The sequence below is a fragment of the Clarias gariepinus genome, chromosome 6, assembly GCF_024256425.1.
Source record: "Clarias gariepinus isolate MV-2021 ecotype Netherlands chromosome 6, CGAR_prim_01v2, whole genome shotgun sequence".
Lineage (NCBI taxonomy): Eukaryota > Metazoa > Chordata > Actinopteri > Siluriformes > Clariidae > Clarias > Clarias gariepinus.
This window is the reverse complement of record NC_071105.1, coordinates 25,133,239-25,159,961: the sequence shown is the minus strand read 5'-3', so window position 1 is coordinate 25,159,961 and position 26,723 is coordinate 25,133,239. Positions and strand designations below refer to the sequence as shown.

The 26,723-nt window shown below is 38.7% G+C and overlaps 1 protein-coding gene across 2 annotated transcripts in view; it reads right to left on the bottom strand.

Annotated features, from left to right (window-relative positions):
- The window catches only part of cacna2d2a (calcium channel, voltage-dependent, alpha 2/delta subunit 2a), a 242,239-nt gene that overhangs the window by 82,917 nt on the left and 132,599 nt on the right, over positions 1 to 26,723 (bottom strand). For both annotated transcript variants that reach the window (XM_053497570.1, XM_053497571.1), the window contains exon 5: positions 14,501 to 14,545. In XM_053497570.1, the coding sequence (XP_053353545.1) occupies positions 14,501 to 14,545 (45 nt within the window). The remainder of the gene's footprint in view (positions 1 to 14,500; positions 14,546 to 26,723) is intronic.

Genomic DNA, 26,723 nt, shown 5'->3' with positions numbered 1-26,723 from the left:
GAATTACTGCATTAACATGCCATCTCTTTCCTCTTCAAACTAAAAAGTACCATTTTATGCATACTTTTTTCTGTGTTTTTTTTTATAGAACCAAACTTAGAAAACCTGTCTGTGTACAGTATGGTTGGTTTAGCTAACCTTATTCAAGTATGCTTTTCTCAAATATATGACATCACAACTTTCTTCGGTACCCTCAACAGAAAGCGAAGGTGCATGTTATAAGCATGAAAGCTAAGCAAATTATTATTAATGCCGGATAATAAAAGGAGGTGGGGTTTCGAGAGAATCTGAACCCACTGTGTGCCTGAAAATCATTTCAGATTAATACACTGACTTGTCATAGCTGATATTTTTATTAAAAAAGGAAAAGAAGATTATTTTTGAGTGATTACTCCAAGCAGCGTTGTCTGGTGTTGAAAATAGTTGGCGCTTGTGCATATGCACGGCAAGACATGAAACAACGTAAAGCTCCTGTTATGTCGTATACAATGTATTAAATTTCAATGTGGGATGTTTACACTTGATTAAAAATGTTAGCATGGCATGTCATTTGGTATAACTCGATGAGAAGACATACAACCTTAAGATGTTTAAAACATTAGTATTGTATATCTGGTATTATGAGTACATACTTATACCCTTCTTGATCGCATGTGATCATCGTGCTTCCTCATCAGCCATAGGTATTAATATGAATTGAATATTAATATAAATCCCTTTTTTGCTGTTATAATATCCTGTTCTCTTCTGGGAAGGCATTCTACTAGATTTTGAAGTGTGGCTGTGGGGATTAGTGCTCATTCAGCCACAAGAGCATTAGCGAGGTCAGACATTGATTTTGGGATGGAAAGCCTCGTTCACAGTCAGCGTTCCAGTTCATTTCAAATGTATAAAAGGGGATGAGGTCAGGACTCTGTAGGATGTAGAAGTCACCCCCCCCAAACCACTATTATGGAGCCTGCTTTGTGCACAGGGGCATTGTCATGCTGGAACAGGTTTGAGACCGTAAAGTAGAATTCTTTAGTGCCACTGCATTTAAAGACAATATAGACAATTACGTCCTTCTAATTATGTCTCAGTTTGGTGAATTGGAGGAAACCTGTGTATGGGTGTGTAAGTCGGGTGTCCACATACTTTTGGTCATAATATGAAAAAGGTGAGGTGTATAATGTTCTGTTGTGATTCCCTCTCTCTCAACTACTGTGTTTATTATGCATTAAAGGAAGTAAAAACATATTAAATGCAAAATAGATCAGGTTTAGACCTAGGAAGTAGCATAGAAGCTGTATGGAGAGAGAGAAAAAGGTTTTGGCATTAATGTGATATTTTGCAATCGTTCTTGATAACTTTAATTCCTGAAAAGCATCTATATTCATACACTTCCCCTGAAATGGTTTATACATTCAGCTATTTCTCCCCAGTTTTCAGATGAACACAAAAGAACCTGGCAAGCATGCAATAACTCACTTTCACACTCACACACACCATTTCTCTCTAAAAAAAACATACATCACTTGTGAGTCAATACGACTGCATATACATAGTAGAAATTAATAGATGCTCTATTATGTTTTCCTTTGACAGAATGCAGACTTCATCGGTGGAAAAACAGGTGCTAAATTTTCTCCTAAATAATCGACGAAACTGATCTCGTTAATAAATAGCCTGCTAACCCTAATCTGTCTTTTTCACAAGTGTGTACAACACTTGCTCACACTCTAAGGCTGAGAGAGATGCCCTGCACAGTGATTGAGAGGCATGGGTTAATTGCATTCGACACAGTAAAAACTGTTTGTTTTTCCCTTGAAAATCAAATTCAAACCTCCTGCCCAGTGCGAGAATTGATTTATGGCCTGTCTTTAATTGTCTATTAAAATGTAATTACAAACCGCTGTTCAGATGAACAGAGTGAGGGTTCCGTTGATTCCTTCTTGAATGTCAATGTGATAAACACACACACACACACACACACACACACCAGAAAAGATTATATCAGTAAACGTACGTATACTTTGCCAATTCGAATCCAATAACACAGATTATAAATAACTTATCTAGTGATTATATATCAATATGTTACATTAGCTCAGATTTTCGGCCTATACGTAATGCGCCCAATGAGTTTTGCGCTTTCACAGAAATATGACTTTCGAGCAAACAGAAGGAAGGATTTTCACCTGCACTTAGCAGTTACTCAGACAGAACGTCTGCACTTTACTGTTTCAGCAGGCTGAATCCACTTAGCCGCACTATCAACTCAGTCTTTTCTGCTCGCTCAGCTGGAAATCCCACCAATCAATATCGCTGAGCCACATTCAAACTGCCTCGATCTGCAGCGCATCACTCCTGTCTGAGGCAAAAGCCTTGACGCTGTCCATCACTCAGATGTTTACCCTGATTTAAACCCAAATGTTGTCTGAATAAGTTTTAACCAATGTATAACCATTTCACTGCTACAGTATGAACACGATCTGAAAAACTGATGTCAATTTCTGATGCAGAACAGATTTTGCTGTTTTGGAAACAATGAAGCTGATTGGCTTTAAAATGTCCTCTGCTCTCTAGAAGACCGCATCAGCGTCCTCTATTTGTTTATTTTTCAGCCTGGCTGTCATCCCGTCGAGAGCATTCGCCACCCCACCCCACCCCAACCCATCCCTTATTGTAGAGCCCAATCATAATTAACCAAGGCAGCTTCTAATTAGGAGCTAAAAATCCACACAGGGAAGACTGATCTGAAGGTTCATTTTCTCCAGCCATACACCACCTGTTTTGCTCGATTCATTACCCAATTTGTTAATTTTATCTCCTCGTTTTCCAGGTTTAATTAAAGGTTGCAGGGGCCAAGAATGACATTTTGAAGACTCTTTCAGTCCTGTCTTTATCTTTCAGGAGTGTACCTTAATCACAAGCATCGATTATGCGCTCTCCCTGTTCCCACTAAAAGATGTGTGTGCGGATGGAGGGTTTGGGATGAGGCTTTTTTTATACAGAACGTTTTTTATACTCTTAGCCCTTAACATTCTAGCTATTAGTGTTAGAAACTGTTCTCAGGCAATATGATATTAGCATAACCAGTATGTACACACTGCATAGGTTAGGAGATAACTTTTAATGTTTGTTTATCCTCGACCCTAAACACACTTTAAATCTGTACAAGAGATAATTGCAGAGAAAAGAGACAGTGTTGTCTATCAGGACTGACTCACTAAGCACCTCTGAGTTGGATCTAAGGTTTCAGAGCGAGAAAGAGAGAGAGAGAGAGAGAGAGAGAGAGAGAGAGAGAGAGAGAAAGAGAGAGAGAGACTCTTTTAAAAGACTTATATACTGTATGACTTATGCAGATGCTACTGTAAGCTGTAAGCAGGTTCAGTACTTGTAATACTTAAGTGAATGTGAAAGTAACTACCAATGGGACAATTATTGATTCTAGTCGAAAATCATTTGATTTCCTTTGTTCAGTTAGGAAAAATGGTGATCGATGTAACAGATGCTTATGCTAGTAATGCTAGTTGATGTACAGTGCAGTAAAAAAAGTATTTGCCCCTTCCTCAATTCTTTTATATTTCTCACACTTAAACGTCATCTCATCGTCTATACCGCTTTATACCGTATCAGGGTCGAGGAAGTCCTGGAGCCTATCCCAGGAGGCTTAAGACATGAGGCAGGGCACACACACACACACACACACACACACACACACACACACTCATTTACACTCATTCACACACCATAGGCCATCAAGGAATGCCAATTAGCATAGTCTGCATGTCTTTGAACTGTCGGAGGAACCTGCAGCTCCAGGGGAAAACCCACCGACCCTGAGAAGACCATGCAAACTCCATGCACACAGAACTGAGGCGGGAGTCTGACCGCCTGTACTCTGGGTGTACTGTAGTGATAGTAAATAATGGAGAGATTGATTTTCAGCAAACACTACAAGTATAAAAAGCACTGTACTGTGTGTTTAAACTTATTAATAACCGATGATCGATTATGGAATTGTAAATGACTCCTTTTACTTGTACTGTACATACTTTTGAACTTTTACTCAAGCACTAAGGTAAAGGGAGGACATCTACTGTAATTTAACTTAAGAAATATTTTACCCACTGTAGGATATCTCTTTTCTTACTCAAGTACAGGATTTGTGTACTTTTTCCTCCATTGACCAGATTTTATATATACAGATCAGCCCTTGACCTCACTAATGCTCTTGTATCTGCATAAAGAACAAATCTTCACAGCTACACTAAACTCGAATGTCTAGTGCACTGCCTTTCCAGAAATGACCATGATATTATAACAGCAAAAGGGATAAAATTCATATTAATGCTCATGGTTGTGGAATGGGATGTTTACTTTTGTCTATGCAGTATGTGTGTGTAGTATTACGCAGCTATTTTCTCTAACTAGACCAAGTTAAATATAACTTGTTAAAAAACTGTCAAAACTAAGGCACCATGCCTTCGTAATGCACATTATTTCACCTTAGCAAGGTTTCTATAAGCTGTACTGGAGGGCTAAAAATCATTCTTCCAGATGGTTTTCATACTAAGCTTATCAAGCCATCCACTGAGTTTTCATTTCATTTGCTCTTAATGATGGTTCAAATATTATGGTTTAATAAAACTGTCAGGTAGAACCTCATCATTCCTGGGTCTCCATGTACCTTTAACACAGAGTTTAGAACATATCATTTCTGGGGGTTATGAAGAACTCTTCCCTCAGTGAAGGTTTAAAAGTCATTATGACCCAGAAACAAAATTCTCAAAGTTAAAGAGTGTCTTCTAATTGTGTCAATAATATCACCTCTATAGTGTCTCCAAATATTAGACAAGAATCTTAACAGTTAAGTACACATTTTCAGCAGAAGAAAAGGGTACTGTAATATTCATTTGAATATACACTGATCAGCCAAAACGTTCCGTCCAACCATTTACATGGTATTACAGTACTGTAGGTCCCCCTGTGTCTAGGCGGCTGGGCCCCTGGGGCGTTCCCCTCTGCAGTATACTGGGGTGTAAGGCAAAGGCCCATGATCCTGTCACCAACAGTTTTATACTGGTATATAACTAATAATGTTATTCAATTCACCTGGCATCAATGTTATGGCTGTTCAGTGTACATGCAGTGCAAAAACTGAGACCACACTGACCAAACTAAAAAATTAATAAATTAATTAATGTTTATTTAAAATAGAAAATAAACAGAAGCATTTAGAAATTTAGAAATATTTAAAATAAAGAAAGTTAAATATCTTTAAAATAATATTTAAGATGTGGTACTCTTTTTATGCCACTATTTATATGCTCTTTAAAAAAAGGTCAGATTTCCCATATGCCTTTCATCTACTAAAGCATGTGAGCCACTCTATGACTTGTAGAACATTCCATGTCTGTGGACGATAAGTATATTTATTTAAAATATTTTCTTAAAAAATAGCATATTTTACCTATTAAGGAAAAGCATGCTATAATATCACACAAACATCATCTGCATCCTATGCCTCATTTAGCTTGAAAAATGTAATTTGCAACTGTTGTTATAGTTAACAACAACTATTTTTAAATGTATTTTAAAAGTCTAAATACTGAAACAAATTATATTTTTTAAAATAGATTTTCTTATTTAAAATATATTAATTTATTAACAGTCACAAAAGTTCTGTCAACTAAATTACTAACAGAACTCTGTCCTGTAACTTAGTGTTAAATGATTTGTTCCAACGCCAAGTGACCCACATCAAATAATCTTGTTCTTCTCTGTGGCATGCATTTTAACGTGTTCTTTCTGTTTTTTTTTTACATTTTATCTGGAAATGCTCATTAAGTCTCAACTACTGTATGTTACCCAGTAGTGTACATAATTAGTAAGAAATAAAACTGTTACTGTTTAAGCAGATATGTTACAATGAAGGAATTTACTAATCCAGACCACAATTTATCCTACTGAGAAACGACATTGTTTTTGTACTTGTTTACTGATGTAAAATGTAACCCACATTATATAGAATGACTCGTGTTCAGATGAAATGATGGATTTGATCTAAAACAGATCATAGGGTTTTGCAGAAACTTATGGAGTCCATGCCAGCTCAAGTGCATGCTGTAATTGGAGCAGAAAAGGGGACGTATCAAATACTAAGAAAGTTTAAAATTCTTGTAAATATTTTAGAAATTCTGTTTTCACTCAAGCTTTTGTCAGTAATGTAGTTCTTATTGAAAATTGTTGTATTAAATCTGAAAATGTATCATGTATCAACGATTTTAATTAACGGCACTCGAGTAAAATATGTAAGTTAAACAAAAATACATAATAATGAAAACATTTACAAACTCATTTTATTTAAATAAAACATAATATCAGTACAGTAGCTAAAACTGCACAAGGGAAAATCCTTTTTCGTGTGTTTGTGTGTATACATATACAGTATACAATATAATGCATATTTAATGTATATTACAGTGCGTTTAAAAAGTCCTTCTGCAGTGGCCGCATAGAGTGGGTTTTGGGACAATTTTCATCTAATAAAACGTATTATTATTCTCACTTATGTATTTATTTATTAGATCTTGCACAATATCGCAATGTGGTATTCTTGTGGCTCAAAAAGATTTCAATGAACTGAATCTATATATTTATCGCCAGCTTTAATAATGTGCTTCATTAGAAAAACATGTCCTTCGATGGTTAACATTTTCACACAAAAATACATGGCCAGCTATTTAGACTTGCTTAGTAGATCATTAGTGTATTTAACAGTCTTATGACATCTAATCTCAATCTTTTGGCTCAGCAGTGTACACAAAATTATTTCTGACATCTAGTGACTATTCCAAGTCCATATGGTGTTTGTTATAATGTTATACTATCTGGTTGAATGCATCTGAACAAGTTCAAATCATTAGATGTATTTGCGTTCAGACGAAGCTCTGAATCTTACCAGTCATTAGTTTAAAGGTTTGGTATTAATAAAAAGATTGCAATTATAAGCGATTATAAGCCCAGGCTGATCCTGTTATTGGCTTGATGTTGCCGAGCCATTAGTTATTTCTCTGTCACTTATTCTGATGGAATGGCCTCCAGAAGGCAGATGTTGGTGGTTTAGCATACATAACATTGTGCTCCTGGGCCAGTGACAAACTCATCAATTACAGGTGAAGTCATCCTACCATCTGGATTTATAAAGATATCTGCTGTGGAATTTTATACAGCAACAGGAAGAGATTTAAACATGCACAGAACAGAGTAATTCTTTTAATTAAGCACTTGTAACTGGGCTTGTTACATATGCCGAATTCAGTAGCAGTAAAATCCAAAGAGCTCTCTCTGGACTGGGTTTTTAGTACAAAAAAAAAAGGAGATGTTTGAATTTTTCCACAATCATATAGGATGAACAACAGACGCTGTTAGCTTAGGTCAAATGATAATGGAAATTTATAGCAAAACATGTTCCTACTACTATATAAGGTAATTAATAAAGCAGATACTAGTTTAAATATCATGTGGTACAGCAAACACACAGGCCAGCACCTTCATTTCCATAATTATATCTTTCGATTTTGAAGTAATAAGGGCCAATTATATGTTCTCCTGCTGGTTTAAGACATACTGTACTGTACACACGTCTATGTCAGGGTTTGTTTTAGGAAGCAGAAGGTATTTTGTACTAAATGTTTGACTTTCTGTACTGCCGAGGTATTCTCCAAAGGCCAATTCAGTTTATTTAGGGAAACATTTACGAGGTGTTGCAGAATTTGTGTTTTGCAGTTGGGCTTGAAGTCATACAAGTGCTAATCCCAGCATTTAGTCTCCAGAATTGCCTCAGCAATGTGTGAACGAGGTGTGAATGAGTCCTTGTTTATACAGTAGTTCTGCATCTGTACGTTTGTCTGCCATCATAAACAGTATATTTACACATTTACCGCTAAGGGGTAGAAACTGAAAACAAAATTAAATCCTTGCATTTCTTTGGGGATGGAATGAAAGAAAAAACATGTTAATCTTAGGTTCTAAATCGATGATATATTTTTTTAAAAATACGTTTGGCATTTTTTAGATTTTCTTCACAAAGAAAGACAAGTCAAATATGAGGGCGAGTCAAAAATGATCTGCACTCTGGTCTTAAAATTTATTGTAATTAAGTTTTAGAACAGACAAATATAGAATTTTTTAACATAATCTACTTGCTTTTCAAAATTCAAAGTCCATCTGTCAACAAGTTTGTAGTCCCTTACTAAATGTTTTAAGCTGAGCTGCCGGCCGCGAATGCACTGCTGTCTTTATTTCTTGATCAAAAGTAACCAAACAGGTGAAAGTCCAAATGAAGCAAGATCAGTTTTTGATCTTGTTAAGTTTTTGCAGGAGTGACAACAGTGTGAGGATGTTTCCGTTCCATACTCTGCTGTTTACTCTCAGACTTGAATTCATGTCCCGTCACCAGTAATGATTCTTTTTGAGAAACTTTCTGGTACACCCTAAGACTACAAAAAGATGAATCGCTGCATGCTGCTCTTCTTTCATGCAAATCACAAAGTGTGGCATCCTTTTTTGCTGACTCAAAACGGATGTAACACATTTATACCCGCACCGCAGTGACTGGGGATAACTTTGGTTATGTTTATTTGCCCTTTAACTGCCAGCACCCTCTTGTTAACTTTCCACTTATTTCTATGTATTCACACTAAACTGTATAAGACCCGGATAAACCATGTGACATCACCCACAGGTTTGCTAAAGAGCAATTTTGAAACGTAACTGTTTGACCTCTGGCCATTTTGAAACAAGCTGACTCTACTTAAATCCGGGTTATTCCATAAATGAGCAAATGGGCGGAGCAAACAGTGCCTGTCTGTTGATTGGAACCTGCCTACTTACCTCAGTTACCACAAGCTAGCTAGTTTAGCCTTAGCTTAGCTATAAGGCTAATTTTAGCTTATGTGCTAACATTATTTCGCACTTCATTGAACATTTCTTGTGATAAGTTAGACTACAATGATTCCAGTTAGCTGATTAGCTAAAATGATGGATAGCAGACATCTAGCAGTTTTGATACCTTGTACCAGGCTGCAAGTGTTTATTTCTTTTGTAAAGTTTAACATGGGGGTCTACTTCTAAAGGTCATTCAAGGAAGTGCACATTTTGACCCTTTTTGGCATTCCCCTTTAAAAAAAAAAAACGGTTTGCCTTTCACTGTTCACTCTTTTAGAAAGACATGCTAATTCCACTCTGTACACATGCTAATTCATGCATTTATTCAAACAGCTAATCCTGTGGCAGTGATGCAATGCATGAAATAACACAGATACAGGTCAAGGGCTTTAGTTAATCTTCACATCAAACATGACATCTTAGTAACGTTGTCTGTGGCACTGGTTTCGGTGGCTGGTTTGAGTATTTCAAAACGGCTAGGCTTGTGTGAGCAGTTGTGTCAACAGTCCAAGCTGGTGGTGTAATGATGTGGGAAATAATTTCTTAGCAATTTCTTGGCCTCTTTATACCAATTAAGCATAATTTGAGTGCCACAGCTTATCTGAGTACTGTCACTGACCATGTGCATCCTTTTATGGCCAAAATTTCCCCATCTGATAATGATGCGATAAAGCACCTTTGGGTGGCGGAATGAACTGACAATTTTGCATTAATGATTAGAAAACATCTTAAACTAAACTGGACTTTTTATTAGACCCTTTTAGAGAGAAATGCTCTTAGTTACCTTTGAAAAGGCTAGACCAGCAGTTAAAGTCTTTTTTTCCACACTACCTCAAGGGTCACATTCAGCTGCTTAAAAAATAATGGTTGGACTTTAGCTCATTGGCTGCCAGTTTCGGCCATAAGCGGCTCCTGCCGCGGCTTATAGAACGAGTCTAAAATCAGATTTAGTCACTGAACAGGCTTATCACTGGCCTGTTAAGATTCTTTAATAAACTTACCTGAATAAACTAGATTCTAACTGAATAACCTCATCTAAGAAATGTCAATGTAGAGGCAGGCCAACTCAGGCAGGAGGATTCATTCATACACTAATGTGGTGAGCAGGATCATTGAGAGTTTCATATCTTCGACTTTTCAGTTATTTGTGGGAATGGATTGCAGGAAGTCTCTCTGATTTAGCACTGATTGACCCTGGAGCAGCATTTCATTTTTCATCAATCCCACACATCAGCCCACTATTTTGAGTTTCATCTGGCTTCCACCATATCTGCTGAAGCTAATTAGACATTGTTTCTTGGACAGATTTTTACAGTATACGCCCTTTTTTCTAGCCAATCGGACCAGGACCAGGTCATTGATAATAGTAAGGCAAATGCACTTTCCTCACACCTATACAAGTTCAAGCAGTTGTGTCAACAGTCCAAGCTGGTGGTGTAATGGTGTGGGAAATAATTTCTTAGCAATTTCTTGGCCACTTTATACCAATTAAGCATAATTTGGATGCCACAGCTTATCTGACTGACCATGTGCATCCTTTTATGGCCACGATTCCCCATCTGATAATAGTGTGATAAAACACCTTTGGGTGGCTGAATCTACACATTTATCAGAAGTGTAGATTCTATGTAGATATATTAATTCTGTTGATAGTTAATAGGTCCAGACCTAATCCATAATTCTTAGTTCAGTGTAAAGGTACCTACAGTAAGGTTACATTTGGTCTGCATGAACTATCTGGAAACTGCAGGAATATAAAAAGAGGAGGCATTCAGCCTTGATTACCGGAAACTTAATAAGGGCACCAAGAAATACTCCTATGCTACCCTATTAAATTCCTTCATCACTGCACATCATATTTTCCAGCTGTGTGATTGTGTCTGTCACATAAAAAAAAAAAAAAAACAGGAATCATCTAGCATTACAATGGCAAAGAAAGCCAACATATAACTCAAGCACATCTCCAGGCTCGAAGCAACATGTGAGGCATCAATCTCAGAATACCTTAAGATGCTTTTGGGAAAATCCAACATCTGTCCATTCATTCTCATTAGACCAGCTTATTATGGAACAAAAGGACTGGAGGGATGGAAAGTACAGGCTTTATACAGACAGCTAAAAGAGTGAACAGACTACTAGAACTGTGGTTAGAGGGAAGGGCAGACTGAAAAATCATTACAGAAACAAAGGAATGAAAAGAAATAGAGTGGACCTCATACTGGGAATGAGTAGGGAACCTTGTTTTTGTTGAAATTACAACCAGTGACCAGCAAAACTCTGAGTTTTAATTATTTGTGTGTTCTCGACTAGAATTTACTAGTAGTTCTCATTCTACTTGATAGTTGGGTTGATAAACTTAAAAAAAAAAGGACATGCATTTCCAGTAAAATAGATTTATCACAAAAAGCTATTAGCTATTATAAGTGTTTCAATTATACATAAATCAGACCCACAGATTTTATCTCTTTTTTTTTTACACTCAATGTCAGCTCAGCATCACTGTCTGATGGGAGGTCACAATAAAAATTATGTTTTAGGATTTATAAATAAAAAAAAAAGTGGAATGATATTTGAGGGCAAACACATGAATATGACAAAGATTATTATACAACAGTAAGTTCAGACCGAGCAATTTAATTGGACAACAGGTATTATACGAGTGGTGATATGGACGGTAACATTACTGGGACCCTTAACTACTGTATATGTATCACTCTGTACCCCGGGTGTTCTACAACACCTGTCACCAGCACGGGTGAAATTACCACAATACTAAGGAGAGAGCAATTACCTGCCAAAAAACAGTTACAAAAGCACTTTTAATAATAATTCCGAACTGCATCTGAGCGATTACAAACGACTAAGAACCATCCGTGTTCTTTTATTTATGGCTTCAAAGGTAACTAGTGGCTAACACAAGGCTGAATTTCAAATCCATCTTTAAACCCTCTTTAAGAACACTACCTGGTATGTGTGAGAATGTTTGTACACCCTAGTGTACTAGCTTTCCATTTGATGCTACTTGGGATTCAACCAGTAACCTAAACTTAACAGAGCTGAAGTTTCAAAGTGGACTAAGTGGAAGTATAAAGAGAACTTACGACATTTAAAGGACTGTCCACCATCTACATAGTTTATTCTCATCTTTTGCCTACAGAGTACTGGTAAGAATTTAAAACTACTTACACCCCTCTTAATTACTAAATCCCGGTCGCTAATATTCATTAGCAACTGAGAAACTCAAAATCATGACGACCAACTTTTTGTGAATAAAAAACATTTATTTAAGTGAGAAATGCAGCAGTGTTTATTCAGCTTATTCTTCAAACCCCGGCAATTTTTTTTTTTTACAGAAAAGAGTATCAAATAAATCAAATCTTTGGTGTTATTTTGTTCGAGAAATCGAAATATTTATTTAAAAGCATGATGAAATGACCACTGTCTCATGCATAGACAGCAATTTCCATCCCTTTATTCCACATCTTTTTTCCGGTCTTCTACGCCACACAGAACAATTCTAAAAGTCCAGGCAGGGTCCTTCTGATTGCCGTACACACACTTATAACCCATCTCTGAATACAAGGAGCTTTGCCTGCATAAATATTGAAGTAAAATTTTTACTTAAAGTATGCTCCATAGTGTTGGGAATGCTTTTCGATTTTCATATTCATAATGTGTGAATTTCTTGATCAGGGTAAAAGTGTAAGTGCTTTTATGCTTTCTTTTTTATTATTTTTTTCAAACCATCAAGCTATTTATTATTCGACACTAGGGAAAAAAGCAGGGATTTAAAAACATTATTGGTTCCTAGAACAAAAAGATTCTTTAATAAAGCTCATTAAAGAAAGTGTCTGGCTGGAAGATGTGTAAGTGCTTTTTAGAAGGTAGAAATGCATCAATGCTAGCCTGCTTGTACATTTCCCCCTGAAATTTAAGAGATTCCCTTAAAGTAAGCCAAAGCAGGTGTGTGCATGTGCATGAGTGTGTGTAGTGCACATTTGTGTGAGAGAATTAACTTTTTGCCCTACAGTCCTATGTTTCTCAGGCCAGTAGGGGACAAGACATGGGTCAAAAGGGTGTGTCGGGGGGGTGTCCCCTTAGCCTCCTTAATGATGAGTGATGTGCTCCAATTAGGGATGCTGACAGCCCCTAAAGTAGCCAGCTATTAATCACAGGCCTGCTCTGTATGAAAAAAGAAATCGCTGTTTGATTTATGATTCCTCTGTCACTCCCCTTTGCCTGCCTTTAACACTTTTTCTCTCACCTTCAGTCATGTCCTGCATTTTGTGGTTGGCTGAGTTCTGAAATCAGTGCCTTTCTTGCCAGTGATAAATCAATCAGCACTGGCTGTATTGGGGGAAAGGGGCCGTGACCTTTCATGTACAGAAAAGAAACGCCATCACTAAGTAACTGCATGAGTACAGCATCATGCCAGCTCATGACCTTTTCACCTCCTCACCGACAGAGGTCACCCTCAACTGACTAACAGACTGAATAATAAAAGTTATTTCCAAGATACTTCTTAATTCATGAATGTGTAAAGCTAAAACATGCATGGCATCTTTGTGAATTCATGCCAAGCTTCAGTTCAACACCAAAAGGTGCAGTTTCTTGAATGTCCACTGGGGGCTGGCTCAGAAAATAAGGTAATTCCCAAAGCGGCCTATGTTAAAAATATCTTACTTAACTACATTTACATTTAGTCATTTGGCAGACGCTCTTATCCAGAGCTACTTACAAAAAGTGCTTTAAAGTTTACATCATTAGATAGATACTTACACTGGATTAACTAGGTTAATAACTAAGTGCCATTAGTCAAACAACTGGGAAAAGGGGGGTAACTACATACTTTAATGTTTATTATACCTTTGTTTAAAAAAAAATATATATATAAAATAAGCAGCTTTGCTCTTCGTAGCTAGATTTCCCATTCATGACGGGGGTATAAGGCGTGAATTTTTATGTAACTCATCAGTTATGCTCTGCATCACTTGACCAGTGGGATGATTGTTGTTTAACTTATCACAAGAATTGCAGGAGTTGACATGAGACAATGTTTAAAAATACCTAAAAAAAAATATGTTAGGATACGGTATAAATTAACATTAGCCTTCTTAGCATTTTAGCTTGTGGTAACTAAGGTAAGTAGGTTTGTTCCAACCAACAAGCCAGGATCATGCTTTCTCTGTTCTCATCTGCCAGTGACCGAAAGCGTCATGGCAGGAGTTTCTGTCCGCCTAGCCTGGGACTTTACGCCTCCTCGCTAACAGAAATTGTCACCGTCTAAGTATTAGCCCATATAATCTGGCAAGGTCTTACCGCTTATACTGTTGGTTGAGTTGTTTTTTCTTTTGTCTTTTTATAGCACAATCAAAGCACCACAGAAAGTGTCAGACTGCCATTAAACCCATTAGAGATGTGTTGCAGTATTGGAGTTTCCAATATATAAGAGATTGCTTTAATATAAGAGTTCTGACTGCAGTTTCTTTACATTCTGTGTCTTTACTTATTTCACATAATAATGATGAAAAAAATTAAGCAAACGCAAAATAGAAATGTCACTTACATAATCGGACTCAGCCTTGGCATCGTAGTACTCTATTGCGCTCGCCTGGAGACAAAAAAAGAAGAGAGGACATACAGTGGAGATCCAAATTAGAAAACAATTTATAAATGAACACTTGAATTTTTCAGAAATTATGTAATCTGCATAAATTAACATTTAAATGAATTTTTGTTGAGGCCTCCACGGTCCCTAGTTAACTACAGAGGTTCCTAGACGGATGGATATACAGTATATGGAAAAATATATCAAAATATATGTAACTCATGAAATATGCTTGATTTATAAATTTGTATAAATCCCCTGAACAGTCCTGACCTCGCTTCAAGCTGCTTCCACCTGTTTGTGATAATAAAGGTGTTCTTGGGAGGCCAGCATTTCAGACATTAAGCAGGAAGTATGATCATGGCTCTGGTGTACTGAGAAAACCTTCTACCTTGATGGTATCCAAGCTCTAGTATATCTCTGGGATAAGTGCATTAGTCTACCAGGAGATTATATAGAGAAATAAAAGGAGTTTTCAAAATTCAAATCAAAATTCCTGGTTTCACTTGAATGCCACTTGTTTTATGATGATGACAATGATTATGATGATTATTATTGTTGTTGTACAAATGTCTGTTTTCCACACACAAACACTTCCAATGTTTGCTGTTAGAAAATCACTATAATGAAATAATAACCTTGTCCTTAGGCCACACTTAGAAGACAAAAATGTCAATCTGTCTTTTATGATGTTTGTCAGATGGTGTAATTATAAGACATTCATTAATGTTAAACAGATTAGAGGTCAGACCATAGACAGAAGGCACTGCAAACTGCTTGAGGTTAAAGACGAAATGTAAAAGCTTTTTGATATTACTGCAATTGCATCATGGATGACAGTTTTGTTGTTTATTTTACACAATATCAAATAATGCCAATTAGCTTCTCCTAACAGAAACAGATGAACACCTTTTTTTTTGGCCCCTAATAATCAGTTTTGGGGAACTTTGCATTTTTAAATAACTAATTACATTACATTATTTCTGTCTTTAAAAAGTAATCAGTTACATTACACAGTTACTTTCTGATAAAAGTAACTAGTTAGAGTACTTTTCCATTGCAGAAAATAAAACTCCTTCATGCATGTTGTTTTAGTCAAGACCTTTATAATTATTCTACCATCATCACTCAGTGAAGTTTGGGCCATAATCTGTTAACTACTAATACCTCTATCTCACCTACGTGGTTACATGCGGTAGCCGTAAGTACTGGTCATTATGAGTTTTGGCGCTGTGATTAGGTTTCCATTTTTCCGCGCGTCCGTTCTTGCATAGTCAAACCACAGAGGTGAGGTAGGGGTATAACAGCAGGAATAACAGAGGGGGGAGCGTGTTATCAGGGGAGGGGCTTGTAGGATGACTTTCACACACACACACACACACTGAAGGATTGGGAATGACTGCTGTCTGGCTCACGGATTACATAAATTGTCTGAAAAACAGATTACATTTTTGAAAAAATATTGAAATAACTGAGTACTTAAATGGTGTACCTAACGCTTTAGATTACTCGTTACATCAAAAAAGTAATCCAAGTACTTGTTACACCCGACACTCCTGATAATACTCTCTCGCATTACTATTATGTGTGAGTAAAACCACAATGTCTATGGCCTGAAAATTAAACCACGGCCATTTTCTAGATGTTGATTTCACCTTGAGTGGGAAAGATTATGGACTGCTCCAGTAAACTCCAGCTAACATTCTGTCCTGCCTCTGAAATGTCCTTGACATTATTTCAGCAGTAATTAGTACAAAATGTCCAAGCGTGTTCAAAAGTGAACTGAATTTCTTTTTCTTTTTTTATTTTAACCTCCCTGATTCCAAAGTGTCGTTTTGGCATCAGACGCTGTGTTTGGAATCTGATCTCTAAATATAGCCTGTGACTGCCATGCTACTTAACTCTACTGAGACAAGGAATGTGTATTGTGTAATGAAGTTTAAACAGAGGTTGAGAGCAGCATATCCATCTCATCTAATGCCACTACAGTCACACACTGAGACTCCCTGCTGTCTGATCTCTGCAGGCAGCCTGTATTTCTTCTCCTCTTGCCTTCTCTCTCTTTCTCTCTTCTCCACTCATGTCTTCTTCATGTCCCCGAAGAACAAATACGACAAGCTCTCAAGGGCAATGGAGCGCAGGATGCCTAAGTGTGGAATCTGAGTGTCATTTCGTTTATTATGTCTGAACCCCACTCTCTTTCATTCTCCCCATCTCTCCCTCTCTCTCTCTTTCTTTCTATCTCTATATCTTTCTCACCCCGTCTCCCTCTTTCTCCTTTCACTTTGGCCAGGCTCCAGCTCCTCTTCGAGCTGCCAAGGCTAACACAGCAAGTTCCAGTTGCTGCGATGACAGACGACACTGAGATTATCGTAATGGCTGAATGAACACTCAGCAATCTGCAACTCTCACGAATCTATCGTCTATCGACTTAACCGCGCGCACACACAAACACACATGGAGCGTGCCTAGATACGGAAAGGCACAGTCTATATCCCGTTTCACAATTTTCTTGCATCTCATTACCTACAGTAAATGGATGGAGGGAGAGAGAGAGAAATAAAGACAACAAGAAAGTCTCAGGAAAATAGATGTAGAGAGTCACTAAAAGAGACAGAGAGGAAAAAGCCTGAGAAGAATGGTATTGAAACATGAAATAAACACAAGCTGCAAGATGTTTTGTGTGTGAGATAAAGAGCGATTGAGAGTTAGTTGGGAGAGCATGAGAGAGTTTGCTATTAATAGCACTTGTCTGGCAGCAGAATGCTGCTTGAGAGGGCACTGGCCTGCAGTGTGTGTGTGTGTAAAAGTCCTCTGGGTAAAAGCGTTGTGCTGACTATGGTCTTAGACACAGCAAGTCATCCTGCTTATCCTGAGCTCTCATACGAGATTACACAGTCAACACACTACAACATCAATGCATTACAATGTAGCATACAGTATATCTGCTTTCATATGTGTCTATTTTGGAACTGTGACACCATGACCACTCGCACTCACTCTCTCAGGCACCCTGACCACCTCGAGTCACTCTCTCAAACACCCAACCAGCCCTCACTCACTCTCTCAAACACCCAGCCAACCCTCACTCACTCTCTCAAACACCCAGCCAACCCTCACTCACTCTCTCAAACACCCAGCCAACCCTCACTCACTCTCTCAAACACCCAGCCAACCCTCACTCACTCTCTCAAACACCCAGCCAACCCTCACTCACTCTGTCAAACACCCAGCCAACCCTCACTCACTCTCTCAAACACCCAGCCAACCCTCCCTCACTCTCTCAAACACCTAGACCACTCCCACTCACTCTCTAAAACACCTAGACCACTCCCACTCACTCTCTAAAACACCTAGACCACTCCCACACTCAGACACCCAGACCACTCCCACTTACTCTCCCAGACAACCTGACCACTCCCACTCACTCTCTCAAACACTCAAACCACTCCCACTCACTCTTTCAAACACTCAGACCACTCCCACTCACTCTCTCAAACACTCAAACCACTCCCACTTACTCTCTCAGACAACCTGACCACTCCCACTCATTCTCTCAGACACTCAGACCACTCTCACTCACCCTTTTAAACTACTTGACCACTCCCACTCACTCTCTCAAACACTCAGACTACTCCCACTCACTCTCTTAGACAACCTGACCACTCCCACTCACTCTCTTAAATAATCTGACCACTCCCACTTATTCTCTCAGACACCCAGACCACTCCCACTCACTTTTACAGACGCCCAGACCACTCCCACTCACTCTCTCAGACACTCAGACCACTCCCACTCATTCTCTCAGATACCCAGACCACTCCCACTCACTCTCTCAAACACTCAGACCACTCCCACTCACTCTCTCAGACAACCTGACCACTCCCACTCATTCTCTTAAATAACCTGACCACTCCCACTCATTCTCTCAGACACCCAGACCACTCCCACTCACTTTTACAGACGCCCAGACCACTCCCACTCACTCTCTCAAACACTCAGACCACTCCCACTCACTCTCTCAATCACTCAGACCACTCCCACTCACTCTCTCAAACACTCAGACCACTCCCACTCACTCTCTCAGACAACCTGACCACTCCCACTCACTCTCTCAGCCACTCAGACCACTCCCACTCACTCTCACAGACACCCAGACCACTCCCACTCACTCTTACAGACACCTTGACCATAGACACTCACTCTTCCAGACCCCCTAACCACTCTCACCCACTTATGCTGTCCACTCCCACTTACTCTTATACTGTATATAACCTGACCACTTCTACTCACATACACACTGACTACCCCACTCACACAAAGACACCCTGACCTCTCACTCACTTTTACAGATGCCCTGACCACCAACACTCACACTGGATGATGTATAATGTTCGCTCAATTTTGTGACCTCATATGCAGTCCCAGTCTGATATGTTTTGTCTCATTATCACTCCAAAGAAATGTTTTATACTACTCACATAAAGATATTGTATGCATATCCTCATGCTATCCTCACACTAATTTGTTGTGATGCCTTGGGTCCATCCAACCAGCTGTCCTTTTTTGATTCAGGACATTTTGACATTTAAATGGCAAATGGTCTCAGAGTAATCTATGGAGACAGCTTTGACTTTGCATCCATATCTCAGCCAGACACACATTAATTAATTTATAATTACATGACACACACTCCCCATGTGTCCTGATCTGATCTGTCTGTAGATTCTCAACAAAGGAATTGAGTTAAACTAGCTGTCCCAGTTGGTCCTGTTCTAGTTCAGGCTTTTTTGTGACTTTGTAAGTGAGCCACAGTGAGGCCTATATGCAGCAGGACACAATTTTAGTACCTTTGCCACATAAATTTCAAATGAAGCAATCAAGGTCTAAATGAAGTGTAGAAATTCAGCTTAACAAAAATATTGCATTAACTGTCACAAAATTAAAGCCATACATGTATATTTACAAAGTCCTTCAATTTCTTTAGTCTCAAAAGTAATTAGAGCGACTTCCGTAATTATAAATGTATGGTTTACTTTTAAAATTTTTGCTTAGTTGTCAATAACTGCCTGAGGTCTGAAATCCATAAACATCACCAAATGCTGAGTTTCTTCCCTTGAGCGGCTTTACCAGCCCTTTAAATACATTTGGCTTTTGCTGCGAAATACATATCTGTACTTTTTTTCATTATTGTGATACAAGTTAATCTTGGTTTGAGAATATTGTTCCAAAAATGAGAAGACTTGTTTTTTTATATGCTTCCTAGCAAAGTCTAATCTGGACCTTCTACATTTACATTTAGGCATTTGGCAGACGCTCTTATCCAGAGCGACTTACATCATTGGATACATACCTACATTGGGTTAACTAGGTTAATAACTAAGTGCCATTAGTCCAACACAACTGGGAAGAGTTTAAAAAAATTTTTTTTACGGGGGTGTTAGTCCAAGTACTGGAGAAACAGATGCGTCTTAAGTCGTCGTTTAAAGATAGTTAAAGTCTCTGCTGTACTGACATCTAGAGGAAAGTTCTATTCTTGAGTTGTATGAGTTATTTGCACCTTGAGGTAAACCTTATGTATTTACATTCATGAAGGCATCTCTTGATTGTAGACTTTGACAATAATGCACCTTCCTCCTCGTGAGTGTTATACTATAGTATGAAGAGGGTTTTCGTCACCAAGGAAAGAATTCTGCAATCATCCACTTTAGTTGTAGTCTTCAGACCCTTTTGGTCTCACCATTGGATGCCTTTTTAAGAATGTCTCAAATGGTTAATTTAGGGTGGCGCGGTTGCGTAGTGGTTAGCATTGTGCCATTGCACGTCCAGGCTTAAGGGTTCGATTCTAACTCGGTCTGTGTACATGGAGTTTGCATGTTTTCCCATGCTTGGTGGGTAGTCCAAAGACATACAGATTAGGGCCAAATTGCACTCCGCCCTGCCTTGTGCCCTGAATACCCTGGGATGGGCTCCAAGCTTGCCACCATCCTGAACAGAATAAGTGGTATAGAGAATGAGTGAGTGTAATGAGGAAGCAGGTCACACCTGCTCATGAAATTGCTATCAGTCAATTGTCCAATTACTGTTGAGCCTGAAAAAAATGGAAGGACTTTGCATGAATGCCTATAAGTCCAATACAGTCAATGCAATATTTTTGTTTAACTCTTTAACCTAAACAGAAAATGTGCACGTTTTTTTATTGCTATTTTTTATGATGGTGTACAGAACTGTATCCCTCTCCAAATAATTTAGGATCTGAATGTACTGTATGTGTGGCAAAAGTTTATACATTAATTACAGAGGTTAAATTAGATTTAGGTGTAGGGACTGCTGTTATTAGTATGCATGTCAATGGTCTTCCCATAGATAGAATGAAAGAAGTGTGTGTTAGTTTAACATTACTTTTTTTGCTGCATTTATGGGCTCACATGTTCAGCATTTGGCAGAAGTTATTTGCTCTTAAAGGTCACTCTATGGAACACATGCAGCTTCAAGCTCCAAGCTTAAGTCTAGATATCAAACACAGCTCGGTGACATTTTGTGAGCACATAAAAACAAACTCCATTATTGCGAAACACTCAAGCATAATATTCAGCTTTACAAGCTCGTTCTGCTGTAAAACGATGCGTAAAAACGTCATCAAACGTATAGTAACGGCACAGCATGTTTTTGATTTATGTGAGATCCACAATGGAAACAGGAATTGAATCCAATGAATTTTCCCCAAATTGTAGGCATCATATACGTATTTTAATCATCGAACAAATTCTTTTATTTATCCTTTCGACGCCGCTAGACCTCGCCGATTTGGTTCAGCACTCCATTTTGGAGACATTCTCCAGGCACTCGGACTCCAGAGATCTCCATCACAGAGTGTACAATGGCCCTCTAATGGAAACCGACTTCCTATCAAACACAATCACACATTTCATTTGCTGCTCTTCATTAGGCCATAGACTGGCCAGAGAGTGGGACTGAATGAAACAAAAAAAGGAGAGATAACAGAGACACATGGCTTCTACTCAGCCCCTACACTCCACTGTCCTTGATCCATCGTCAACTTATAGCAGAGTTCACGATCAACCTGAGACAAACCCCGTCCATCTTTTAGACAGAATGGTACTTTCGGGCTAAATGCAAATCGTTTAACACAAATTGCTAAAAAGTCTGACAAGCCCTTTTAAAGTTATGTGCAAAATTACACTCCAAGCTGAAAGATTCTCTAGGTGAGCCTTGCGTAATTGCACTATTTTAATAATCTTTGTACTGCTAGAGTATTTAGAGAAACTAGATGTGGCGTCTGCAGTCTTTTGTCTTTGAAAAACCGAATAGCGACCAGCAGAGAATTGCCATAAAGCGTCATTTATTAAAGCTTTCACATTGTGCTTTGTGGCATGAAAAGTGATGGTGCTGAAACTAGGGCTGCAGCTGCTTGCGGGGCTGCGAGTCACACAAGGGTCAGCAGCAGAGCTTACCAAAAAGATAAAATTCCTAAATGATCTAGGAAAGGGATCTAGGAAAAAGCCGTAAGCCCCTATAGAGAAATAAAGAGAGGTGAGCATACTGGGCTAGACAGGAGAGGAGCTGAGCATACTGGGTAATGTGGTTATAGAACAGAAACATGCCTGTTGTCCTAGTGCTCCTAAGGTTGGACATGCAGGGAGGGCCATGCCGCTTTATCGAGTTAAGTATCACATGGTTAGAGTAAAGAGATTGAAGCTGATCACTGAGGTGAAGAGGAAGGAACCGAGACAAATACAATGATCTACTGTCCATACTTTAAAACACTGTCCTTATTTATGAAAGTCAGCCGACCAGTTCCCTACACGGGAACTACAGGAACACTTTAATCAAGCAAGCTTAAAGAGATAAACACTCTGAATCAAACAGGAACTTATCTTTCCTTGTTAGATGATGTTGTCGGACAGATATGAATCATTTGTAATACTCACTGGAAGCCATGCACTAAAGTGCAGCAATTTTTTGTCCCTCAGACCTCAACAACATCACTGTGTGATTCATGGGAAGAACACAAAAATATCTGAAAAAAGACATGTTAATAATCTTGCAGGGGTAAGCATTCAGTATCACGTGTACCTGCACGTCATGTCTCAAATACACACGACCTCCCTTCTGGGACGAGGTTTCATTTCTTGTTTAGCCCGACCTCCATTAATGAGAACTTGTCCTCTATAACTGACTAGCATCTAAATCTGATCTGACCCATGTTTTTCCAAATGCATTACTATTAAAATGTTGGTAAAGAATCCGTCTTGTCTTTCATTTCGCAGCTATTCCAATAGTTTCGCTAGATTCTACTTAAACATTTACACATGGGGTCCAACAAACGCCCAACAGCCTGGTGAGGCCAGTAACCGACCTGATGACCTTCTGAACTGTAATCCAGAGCCTTTACACACTGAGCTGCCCCGCCTTTATACAGCATGACTATATATGCCTAGCAAATAATAAATCTCGCAATCAATTTCTACAAGTTGGTTTAACAGCATTTTACATAAATAGGTCAGGGCGGCATGGTGCCGTAGTAGTTAGCACTGTGACCTCGCACTTCCATGGTTAAGGGTTTGATTCCCACCTCAGGTCTGTGTGTGTGGAGATTGCATCATGTTCTTCCTGTGCTTGTGTGTACTCCAGTCTCTAGTTTCCTCCAAAGACATACAGATTAGGCTAATTTGTCTTTCCAAATTGCCCATAGTGTGTGTGCTGTGATGTATTAGCACCTAGTCTAGGGTGTAACCTACTGTAACACCTGGGATAGTCTCCAGGCCCCTTCAACCCTGTACACAGACAGGATAAGCGTTATAGAAGATGGGCTATAGTGAGGGCTCACGGAAAGGAGGAGTTTAGACAGACTGAATCTTCAAACTGCTTCACACGAGTCGTTTAATAATCATTTAGAAATGGGGTAAAATTAAATCTATTTTTGGAGAAAAACTAAAGTGTTTTTTGGTCTTAAAACATGTAAACCTGTTTTAAGAGACTCATTTAGCAATATTAGCAACCTTTAAAATGGCATAATAGGGGCACTTTAACAACAACAACAACAACAACAACAACAACAAAAAAGCCAATGTTAGCAATACATGAAATTTCTCATTATTTCTACTGGAGGAAAGATTATTCTTTTATTTCTTTAAAGAAAATAATTGAATGAAAATAATTCACTCAGCTGGGAGAACATCCTTTTTCTCCCCCTTTAAATCATTTCGTTTCTTATTTCTAAAACACCTGATTTGACTATGACATGAGAAACAAGGTTAAAGTCACAGAAATGCCTGATCAATTTAATAAAAATGAAAAAAAAAAAAAACTTAAAAATACATTTTTAATAGATCATAAATGAAATTTACAGCATTGACATCCTGTGTTCTACAGAGCTGCCTTAAAGTCTACTAAAAAGCAACCTGTAGTAAAGCCTGTGTCTTCATGGATTCCAGACCCTCCGGAACAGACGGCATGATGGGAGCCCGAGGGTGCGGCTTGCTCATCAGCAGGCATTCCTAATACCAGAGCCTTGAAACGATTACAGAGCACTTGAGCAACATGCAGATGTTCATTTGAATGCAGATAAGCTGCTACATGACTAGATTAAAAGGCTAAAATAGGCAGTGCAAATTCCAAGGTGAGGAGCAGCATTCGCTGTGTGTGTTCTTGCGCAATCAAGGAACACACACACACGCACACACACATGCACACATATGTCTCACTGCCTTATGCATGTTCAGCCTAATCTTGTAGATTAAAAAGTATATAGGAATACAGATTGGAAACAAATCAGATTTTAGCTTGTATTAGTAATAATATAATATGTAAGAAGCACATGCATATATAAGGGGCGTTCAAGTCAGACCTGGGACTTCTGATGAAATTCCTTGTGAACAATGGCATAAACAATTAAATAGTGCAAACATTTAAAAAAAAAGGCTGTATATGTGTGATTGACAATCCCAGCCTTTCTATGAGTGGAACCCCTGATCATTCCATAACTTATGGAAGAGACTCATCTATCTGTAGGAGCTGTACTAACAATTATTCACAAACACCACTTGCACATTACAGGAACTCAGTAACTAGGAGTTACTGCCACATCCTTCATACAATCAGTGTATAGTGTATAGCTTGAGTGTGACAAATAATTATTAATTATCATCCTTATTATTATAGTCCTGACCTCACTCCAAACCATTTCCAAAGGAGTTCCTGGGAGGCCAGCAATTCAGACGTAAAAACAGGCAGTACTAATAGTGGCTGAGAAAACGTTCTACCCTGATGTGTGCATTAGGTAAGTGCATTAGTGTAGCAGAGGGTTATACAGAGAAAAAAGGTCGTTTTTTCATCTCATAACATCCTGTGTATATACAATGTATTTGCAACTAAAATTTGGCGGTGGATCATGAGTTCTTTTACCCGGCAGTTCATCAGAGCGAAATTGGCCGTACTTTCAGGGTTGGGAGGGAGAGCAAACTCCAACGCTGACTCCATGCTGGTTGAGACTTAATTACCCCACTATCTTAGTATCCAGTGCTTTTCTTTCATATTTCTCTTCGTCCTTTGGGTTTCCAGTCGCTCTAGCGTTTTCACTAACCCACTACTTTCTGCCTGTCCCTCTCTGTATCTGTTTAATTATTTCCTACACAACTCTGTGCAGATTATATTAAAAGATGTATAACCCTGATCATTTGTTTCTTTCTACATCTCTCAATCCGTTCTTCTTTTCCTTGCAGCTCTTTAAGGGAGAGCTTGTCCAGCCGCCCCCTCTTCAGACCTGACCTAAGAGTGGCCAATCAACAATCAGCGCCGGCGAGCAAGAAACATGTTATTTGCGAACGTAATCATTTCCGTCGCAAAGTCGCTCTAAATCGGCACAAGCGTTTCAGGAGGCCAGTGCTGGCCAAGGACACGTGATGGAAAGAGACAAAGAGAAACAAGCACAAGTATCTCCGTAAACACGAAGTACACACAGATCTGTGATATATTACCAATATACACAACTAAGTATGGAAAAAAATGAACTGTAACGCCCATCAGGACTAGAGAGGAGGCGTTGTGCTAGGCTGTGGAAGGCAGAAGTAGGAATCTACATTGGCTGGAAATATGCCGCATAACATACAGCACTAAGGTCAACGGACTGTCCGGTCCACGGATACGTGTAAAACGGTAACTGTAGAGTGTAATATAATTGTTGGAATATGTATGTGTTTCCCCAACCAGTATGAAAGCAATACAACACACTCTTTTCACACCACATGCTTTACAACCATTGCAAATTTTGGTCAAATACACACACACACACATGCACACACACACACACACACACACACACACACACACACACACACGGTCCTCCATGGGGTTTTGGTGTGTGATGAGATGTGCTGCTGTCCTCTGGAGCATGGCTGCGTGGATTTGGTGGAATATTGATCTCGCCCCTAGCCTCGGTTAAAGGGATCGATGGTGCAGTTTTACACACGAGAGAGCACCGGCACTTTGCAGAAACCAAGTTTCTTTCAACATGGCTTCAGCCCAGGGGACCGTGGCAGGACACGGACTTAGAGAAGCTCACAAACCCACAATGCCTGTGGGTCTGATTTAGAAGAGTATGTTATAGGTCACTTTGCTTTCTTGTCTCATTGTGTTATTTTACTGCTGAGGCTGTTTTTCACTGTGCTGCTGCATTTACAGTCTGATTTGTGGTTTCATTTTGCACTTGGCCAAAAAAAAAAAAATCTAAAATAAAGTTTACTTCTGTCATGTATTTAGCAAAGTTTTCTGGTTTCTGACCCAGCTTATGCAGGTACTCATGCTGAGTTTTAAGGTGGCCCTTCAGGTTGTTGAAAAACCAATACACCCACTTTATGTTAAAAATCTGGCAACCTAAAGGCACAAAATAACTCACATGGATTTTATGTCTCCAAAGTTGCCAGATTGTTTTCAGATATTGGTTGTTTCTAAAGTATTCTCTTATAAAACTTTTAAACAGAGCAAAAAACTTAACCAGTACAAATTTAAAAGACATAGTACATGCTATATACTAATTAGACACACTATATACCCGTGGACACCTGACCATCACACCCATATCTTCACCCCGGTTATATCATATGGATCCCACAAAATCACAGAGAATGTCTTTATATACTGTAGCAATAAGATTTCCCTC